The 8,952-nt window shown below is 51.0% G+C and overlaps 1 protein-coding gene across 6 annotated transcripts in view; it reads left to right on the top strand.

Moving 5' to 3' along the window:
- The window catches only part of TMEM104 (transmembrane protein 104), a 45,754-nt gene extending 36,802 nt beyond the window's left edge, over positions 1 to 8,952 (top strand). For 5 of the 6 annotated variants that reach the window (XM_035893312.1, XM_035893310.1, XM_035893314.1 and 2 more), the window contains one exon: positions 5,236 to 8,952. In XM_035893312.1, coding sequence (XP_035749205.1) covers positions 5,236 to 5,996 — 761 coding nt within the window. In that variant the 3' untranslated portion in view covers positions 5,997 to 8,952. The remainder of the gene's footprint in view (positions 1 to 5,235) is intronic. The other variant, XR_004841866.1, reaches the window with a different exon arrangement.

The raw sequence follows: 8,952 nt of genomic DNA, 5'->3' as shown, positions 1-8,952 counted from the left end.
AGCTGTTTCTGCCTCTCCCCCCACCCCACCAGTGAGTGGCTGGGGGGCACAAGGAGCTGGGAGGGGACACGGCCAGGACAGCTGACCCCAACTGACCCCAGGGGCATCCCACACTGTATGACATCATGCTCAGTGTATATAAAGCTGGGGGAGGAAGAAGGAAGGGGGAGGGTGTTCAGAGTGATGGCGTTTGTCTTCCCAAGTCACTGTTACATGTGATGGAGCCCTGCTGTCCTGGGGATGGCTGAGCACCCACCTGCCCATGGGAAGGAGAGAATGCATTCCTTGTTTTGCTTTGCTTGTGCATGCAGCTTTTGCTTTACTTATTAAACTGTTCTTATCTCAAACTATGAGTCTTCTCACTTTGACTCTTCTGATTCTCTCCCCCATCCCACTGGGGGGAATGAGCGAGTGGCTGGGTGGGGCTCAGTTGCTGGCTGGGGTTAAATCTTGACAGTGACTCAGTTGAGGATCTTCTCCATCATTTTCCACATGCCAACCGAGAGATAGATGTGAGGCACCAGGTGAAATGTCTCCAAAGCATAGTGTATTGCTAGGGATGCAAGGGAGGGTTAAGCCAGAAACTCATTGTGAGCATCAGTTCCTTTTCCAGGAACCTACCATGATGGGGAAAACGTGCTTCAGCCTTGGACTTTTTATTTTTATTTTTTCCCCCTGCAGTAGCCTTTCTGCAGAGAGATGAAGCTCATGTACAAGACAGTATTTTTCATTTACAAAGCTGTTTGCTCTGACACTGCAAAACAATCCTTAAACTTAGAACGGCTAAATTATTTTCACTGCTTCTCTGCAGCTCTCTTAGGCTTCTATCAAAGCTCACAAAAATGTATTTTACAGTATCCCCAGAATCCCATATTTTCCCAAAGTGCTCTTATTTGGATGTGTGCTCATCCATATTCATCCTTCCTCCACCTGCAAGAACTGTAGCAGAGCTGCCCTGTCTCTGGGTTAACATCTCCCAAGTTGAGCAGGACAGGCAGCAGGAGTCTGCGAGGTCTGCTTCGAGAAGAGCCAGCGTTTGCTCCTCAAAGAGTGAGATGGGGGTCTGGAGGGGGAGGCAGTTGGGCAGTGGTGATGAGATTCATCACAAGTTCTCCTTTTTGGCATACCCTCTCTTTATTTTTTTTCCTCACATCCTTTAGTAAAAAGGATGCTCAAACCTCTAGAGAAGAGAAGTGGTGTCCATTGTGAGCATCAGTTCCTTTTCCAGGAACCTACCATGATGGGGAAAACGTGCTTCAGCCTTGGACTTTTTATTTTTATTTTTTCCCCCTGCAGTAGCCTTTCTGCAGAGAGATGAAGCTCATGTACAAGACAGTATTTTTCATTTACAAAGCTGTTTGCTCTGACACTGCAAAACAATCCTTAAACTTAGAACGGCTAAATTATTTTCACTGCTTCTCTGCAGCTCTCTTAGGCTTCTATCAAAGCTCACAAAAATGTATTTTACAGTATCCCCAGAATCCCATATTTTCCCAAAGTGCTCTTATTTGGATGTGTGCTCATCCATATTCATCCTTCCTCCACCTGCAAGAACTGTAGCAGAGCTGCCCTGTCTCTGGGTTAACATCTCCCAAGTTGAGCAGGACAGGCAGCAGGAGTCTGCGAGGTCTGCTTCGAGAAGAGCCAGCGTTTGCTCCTCAAAGAGTGAGATGGGGGTCTGGAGGGGAGGTGGTTGGGCAGTGGTGATGAGATTCATCACAACTTCTCCTTTTTGGCATACCCTCTCTTTATTTTTTTCCTCACATCCTTTAGTAAAAAGGATGCTCAAACCTCTAGAGAAGAGAAGTGGTGTCCATGCCGTGTTGACTGCAAAGCCTCTCTGCCGTGTGTGCATTTGAAGTGGGGCTGATGCTGTTGAAACCCTGTGATTGCTTTTTAAGCACTTGTATAAGACAAGATTTAAACCAAAATTTTCATGTAACCTACTAACAATCCATGGTAGCATCACTCCTCATCATCCCACCTCACTGTATGATTCTGGATGCTGTTAGTCAGGGTACCTGAATGGGTTTCACCCCTGGGGGCATGTTGCTTATATCCTCTGTCCTGCGTGTAGAGGAACAGATTGAGGCTTTTTTTATGAACCCATGCCTGGCTTTGCCAGGGTCCTCGTGGTGAAGGAACGCTGTCGGACAGTTCATGTGGCAGCTGTAGGTGATCTGAAATAGTGCAGTGTGACTGCCTTCAGCCTGCTGTCCCAGGTAGAGGAGGATGTGAGCAGGAGTTTTGTGTGTGCCTGAGGATCCTGAGTTGCCCCTTGTCTACTCAAAGCCGCCTGTCAGTCAGTCTGTCATCTTCTTTTCATCTTGATTTATCGTCCAACTTAACTAGGTTTCAGAGTCTCGTTTTTGGGCTTGCCTCCTCCCAGGGACAGGCAGATAAATCAGGCAGGCAGATGTTTTAACTCTCCAATTCCAGGAGTGAGAAACTCTTCTGCCGCAGGGAGCAAGGGAAAACACAACCATAGCCCATGGCAGGGCTGCTGTCGTCTTCTCTGAGGCTGGAATCGTGCAGGGGAGGGTTCCCGTTTACTCAGCACCACCTCTCTCAAGGATCTGCAGAGCACTAGTGCTAGGGCAGGGGGAGCACAGCTTGCCTTGCTGGAAACAGTACTGGTTTAGATCTTAGTATGGGCTTATTGCTCCTTGTAACTTTAACTTTTAATAGGTTTAGTTTCTGAAAAAAGTGTTTGAGGAAAAACAAAGGTGTTATGAATTCTAGCGTTTTAAGCCATAGATTTTTATCCATCATTTAGGGAATCCACTGGAAATCTGACCCTTCGGTGCTCCCTACCAGAAAAACCCGTGCTGGGCCAGAGGTGGGCCCGTGGGTCTGACTGAAGAGATGCTCTGAGGATGGGGTGCCAGCCTGGGGGGTCCCTGAACTGGTCCTGTTAGCACTGGTGCGGAAAGCGGGGGTTTGAGCCAAGGGCAAGAGTGAGTTGGGGGGTGGAAGTAGTTCACTCTTCTTCACTCTGCTGAGCAGAGCAGGTACAGATTTACTGTCTCACATGCAGGGGAAGAGGCGCAAGACTTCTGCGGTTGCGCCTTGTCCAGATACAGGAACTGCTCAGGATTGGGCCACAGAGGCTGACCACCTCTCCCAAGTGAGAGGGAAAGGAGTGGTCTCGGAACATTTCCAGAGCTGCCTAACCTGGTTTGTCGTGTTGCTCTGGGCACCTTCTCATCATCCTTGTAGCCTGTGCAAGCCTGGGGAGCACAGCCAATGTCCCATCAACTGGAACACAGCTCTTTCGGGCTGTCTTGCTCTAGTGGATATGGTTGGCAAGTGTCTCCCCTCCAGGGAGCAACGGGGGAGGCACAACAACCGTACCAGTGTTCACAGTGCCCCTTGCTTGCTGGCTTGAGTGAAGGCGAGGGGAATTGCGCACCCCCAGAGCAATGAGCTGTTGCTTTCCATAGCCCTCCGTGGCTGCTCTTGGGGATGTAAATAGAGCCTGCGCTCCCAAAGCTGCCTGGCCCTGGTGGTGCTGTGAAGGAATGGATCTGCTGTCATCAGTCCAGTGTTGATGGAGAGCTGTTAGACTTGCCCTGTCACCAGGAAACAGTTGGAAGCGAGAAGTTTCCTGAGGCAGCATGAGATGAAATGCGGTGCGTGGCTTGGTAAGGGCTCAGCACAAAGCTGGTGTTTGCTGCAGGAAGAAAAGATGGATTGGTATGAGAGGAGAACCTGGGTTTCAGAGAGTGCTGGGGGTATGCAGGAGGCAACATTCAGTTAAGGTTAATCTGGTCTCACTGGGGACAGAAAAGGCAGCTAACTGGTCTGTAACTACTGCTTCTAGTCCTGTCCATGGCATGGTTTCCCTGTCGTCAGCCACCTGAGTCAGGCAAAGCAGTACTGGGCACAGAGCAAACTGTGTCCTTGTCACCCCACAGCGAGCCTGCCCGGCTCTCAGTGCCGGTGGCCGGCCAGCCTCCCGTGGGCTTGGCCGCAGGACCGTGTACTGCTCTGTTTAATTCCTCTGTATTTATATTTATGACATTCAAAGTTGTCCATAGTAGTAGCGTCAGCACTTTGTTATTTTTTTCATTACCTGATAATTCATGGCTCTGCTCTGATGCCTCAAACCAGTGCAGGAGACAGCTCTCTGCAAGCAACAGAGGCCCATCCATTGCCAGCACCAGACTGTAAATCTTGTTGCTTGCTGCCCTGCCAGGCAGGTTTTTTTTCCCCTGTTCCTTGTTAACTCCAGCAGCTGATGATCATCTTTCCCAGGTTGATGTGATTTCTGTGACACCAGAATTAGTTTTCTGCTGGTTTTATGTGCCATGCTAGGAATAACAGTCTAGCAGTAACTGCTTCTGGCTCCAATTTCCACCAGCAGAGTAAATAAGGGCATTAGCCCAATCTCCTCAATTCATTTTTGTCCATAGCACGTTGCTTTTTGTGATAAGCTTTGTAAAATGTTGCTAGGCTTTTCCCTGACATAAGTGAAGGGTAGATGAGCAGACTTTGTGCCTGGAAGTGATGAATTTTAATAGCAGTCTTTCAGTGCTGCTTTAGTCCCTTCCAGACTGGCTTTTCCACCCTGGGATTAACTACAGACAGCCTGTTCCTCCTGCCCGGGAAATGGCTGACTAGTTCTTGCTCTGTTGTGCTTGACAGATCACAGGGACAGGAAAGCTCAGTAGTAGCTGCTGCTCCCGTGCATCTGCCTGCGTACATAGGTGAGGTCTTGGAAACGGTAGACCAGTTGTAAATATGTAGGAATATTACTGGCGTTGACTGCAGCCTGGTTTAATCTTTTCTTCTTTTAGAGGTCAAAGCTCAAACATCTCTAAGCTGTTTTTTAAATGGTGATATTGAGCCAAGGTGCATGGCAGAAGCATCCGTGGACTGAGACACTTGAGGGCAATGGGCTCAGCCAGCTGTGTTGGCATTACACTTCTGAAGCACCCAGAGTGACCGTTTCCTATCCGGGGTGGGAGCGTGAGTCCCTGCGGGAAGGAGACCGGAGGGAGGTACCTGCCAAAGGCCTTCCTGAGCCCATCCCCTTATCTGCTGCCTAGCACTGACAGCAAGTCGTGATTAGTTCCCATGCACCTTGCTTTTGATGTACCACCTTCTCCAGAGAGGAGGAGATGCTCCTGTGGAGCAGGAGAGAGAGCTGGTGCCAAGACTGCCAGTGCCGATGGGAGGAGGGTTGTGGGGAGTGCAGACCTGGGCTTGACCTGAAACCTTCTCTCTCTCCAGCTTTCATCCTCATGATTATTCTGGCCCTCATCCGTATCAGCAGAGGCCAATCTGAAGGTCACCCGTCCATGGCCCAGCTGTCGGGCATCCGCAATCTCTTTGGGGTGTGCGTCTACTCCTTCATGTGCCAGCACTCCCTGCCATCACTCATCACACCCATCTCCAAGAAGAAGCATGTCAACAAGCTCGTGCTGCTTGATTACATCCTGATCCTGGCTTTCTACAGCCTCCTGTCCTTCACTGCCATTTACTGCTTCCGCAACGACACCCTCATGGACATGTACACGCTCAACTTCACCAACTGCGAGATCATCAACGTTGCCTTCATTCGTTACTTCCTGGGCCTCTTCCCCGTCTTCACCATCAGCACCAACTTCCCCATCATCGCAGTGACCCTGCGCAACAACTGGAAGACCCTTTTCCACAGAGAAGGGGGGACCTACCCGTGGGTGGTGGATAGGATTGTCTTTCCTTCCATCACTCTGATTCCCCCAGTGCTGGTGGCTTTCTGCACCCACGATCTGGAGTCCTTGGTGGGGATCACGGGAGCCTATGCTGGGAATGGGATCCAGTATCTCATTCCGGCTTTCCTCGCGTACTGCAGTCGGAAAGACACTCAGCTGGTCTTCGGCAGCGGGACAGTTAACAAACACCTCTCCCCTTTCCGACACACCTTCTGGATTGTGTTCGTGCTCATATGGGGCTTTTCTTGCTTTGTGTTTGTGACTGCAAACATTGTCCTGAGCGAGTCAAAACTCTGATGTGGGGGCAGTGGCACGCTCCCTCCTGGGTTCCAGAGACTTCAGCATTTCAGCCTACCCTCTGGGACTGTGCAGTGGGGGAAAGGCAGCATGAAGGGAAGTTTCCAGGCCATCGGCTTGGTGACACAGGTTAGACCTGGACACAGACTTCACTCCATTTTGGGTGTGGATGGAGTGGACTCAGCCTTGTTACAATCCTATACCTGCTATACAAAGCCGTGGGGCTGAGCCCTTGGCAGCCTGCACAATTAACCAGTGTCCAGCCATTTCTGCCTTCAGCTCTGTTGGAGCATTGCTTTCTCCGTCCCTACAGTGGCTCTCTGTGTGCTGCAGGTCTCAGCCCACAGGAGAGCAGCCAGCCTCGGCTGCTCACTACACTAATCGGCTAAATGTCCCTTCTTCCAAAGGCAGGGATGTTCTGTGCAGAATCCGGCAGGAGTTTGGGAGAACTGAGTCTCTTCTTTCTGCTGAGACACCTTCATACCAGCCTCGTGTGCCAGTTGAGGGAAGAAATTAGGGTGGGAATAGACCTAATTCAGAAGAAAATAATTTTGTGCTCTGTTACATTTTCTTTTTCTAGAGGCATTAACCTGTTTGTGCACCATGGATTGCCTGGGATCTTTTGCTTAGAGCTGGATTTCTCCAGGCCAGGAGTTTACATTCACACTTCCCATCCTGTTCCCTGTGCTGTGGCAGCCCCAGCTGGACAGAGCAATACCCCTACGCGTGTAGGAATACAGCCCTTCGCCCCTGGAAAGGAAACCACAGTCTTGCTTCCCTCGGCTCCCACATGCAGCTCAGTGGCTTCAGCTGGCAGAGCCCTTTCTCACCATCGCACGGGGCTGGTACAACCAGCCAGACCCTGACTCCAGCGGTCAGGATTCGTGTGGGCTGGGGAGGTGCTAATTACCCAGTCCTGACACGCGTGAGGCCTGCAAGAGCTCCGGCTGCGCACACTGATGCGTTTCCAGCCTCCCGTGCTGGGTAATTAGCCTTGAAACAAGGTGGGTGTTAACTCAAGGGAATGGGCTGGTGCCAGGAGGAAGCGGCAGTGCCCTGGCTCAGCCCTGCCTGCCTGCAGGAGCAGAGCTCCCAACCGCCGCAGAGCAAAAACTGAAACCCTGCTGGAACTGGGCTTGGATCCCCCCTCTTCTCTTTCTGCACAGGGTTAAAGGTGGGCTCTGGGCTGCTCCTGCTCAGCTTCTCTGAGAAGTGGGCTGCCTGTTACCTTAGGCAGCCAGTGTTCGAGGTGAGTCTTTGCTTTTGAGGCCACTGGTGGTCACTTGATACCGCACGGTGACAGACGGCACTGGGTCCTGTGCTCTGAGGCCCTTGGGCAAAGATCGTATGGGTTTTCCTAACAAAAGGAAGCACTTTAAAAGTTTTCATCTGAAATATTTTAATCCTCCCTTATTAAAGCAGGTTCAAAGCCAGGTGCATGTCACTTACGTTAGATCCTCTTGCCCTCTGCACTTGCTGCAGTATTAAGTGTCGCCGCTCACTAAAGCAAGCTTTGAACTGCAGCTCTTTTTAATCAAGCTCTGTTTTCAAGTAGGACTTTCTGGTTTCCATATGACCTGAAGTGCTCCTCCTGGGGGAATATGCAAGTACCTGGAGCTGTATAAAAAACACTTCATGCCTGTTAAAGCAAAACCCTGCCTCTCTCGAGCCTGAGCACCACCACTGTGTCCTTGCCAAGCTGCTTGGAGAGGATCTGGGGGGACTGTTTGCCTCCTCTCCAGCTTGATCCTAAACAGGCTTTGGCAGCCCTCGCTTGTGAGTTTAAACATCCCCAAGTGCTCTGGGGAAGCTGATGTGGCATCTTCAGTGCCAAATTAAGTTAGTTAGCAGGTAGCTGGTGCTGGGGTCTCATTTGGGAAGAGGTAGGTTGGAGGGCAAATTCACGGGGCAGCTGAGCTGGGAGCCACCTGTGAGGGAGCTGGGCAGAGCTGGAGGGAGGAATTTAATGCCAATGCAATGAGCCTTTGGAAAGCTGGAGAGGCTGCAGGGACTGTTCCCCTGCACAAATGCGCAGGTGTGGGTTTATGGAGGGGGCTGAGACCTTTCCTACTGCACTGTCTGCCCTAGGCTGCCCATGCTTGGCAAGGCACTTGGCTCAGCTTCCATCCCTTCAAGCGCCCATTTCAATCTCTTGCCTTCACGTTTCATTGCCAGCCAGAGAACGGGGCTGTTCTCTGTTATTTCATCTCTTCTCACCTTCCCTTCCCCTCCTAGGGCTGCCCTCGGTCTCTCTCCCCTCCTGCCCCTGTTTCATACAGGGTAGCCTCCTGCCTGGGGTGGGAGGGGGAGGGAGCCCAGCCTGGCACACCCTCTCCTGCCATCTACATGTAAAGATGTGCCTTCTCCTCCCTGGCCTGGGTCACCACCTCCTTCTCGGCATGGTGCGGGGCAGTGACTTCTAAGGGGCCTTACCTCTAAGAGCTGCTTGGATCCAGGCGTTGGATGCAGTGGCACGGAGAGGGCTCGCATCCCGGCCCCAGCCTTTGCCGTGGTACCTTACCGAGAAGGACTCTGGTCCCCAAGGAGCATGTGTGCTTTCTTAAATAAATAACCACAAATTCCCAGACACCCACTGTCCTTGCACAGCAGCAAAACAAATCTATCCGAGGAATCGGGGTGATTAACGGAAAGAAGCTCTACGGCAGAGAGAACATTTTTCATACAAAACATGACATAGCAATGCCTTAAAAATTACTGGAGAGAGCGGGAAGGGGACAGCTTGGTGGAGCCCACACTGGCTGCGGGTGCGCTGGGTGACCCCAGCTTGGCACGGGGCAGGAGCTCCCTCCTCTCGCCCATCACGACTGAGTCTCTTTGTATTGGGCCGTTACCAACACTTAACGATTCATTATTACAGATTCTCACGTGATGCTTGTCCTGACTGTAATTAGTTTTCAAAAAATGGGATGAAAACCAATAAAATGCACATTATACA

Source organism: Egretta garzetta, unplaced genomic scaffold, assembly GCF_000687185.1.
Source record: "Egretta garzetta isolate BGI_Z169 unplaced genomic scaffold, ASM68718v1 scaffold34, whole genome shotgun sequence".
NCBI classification, from domain to species: domain Eukaryota; kingdom Metazoa; phylum Chordata; class Aves; order Pelecaniformes; family Ardeidae; genus Egretta; species Egretta garzetta.
Note: the sequence above shows the minus strand (reverse complement) of the source record. Positions and strands in the feature narration are given on the sequence as shown.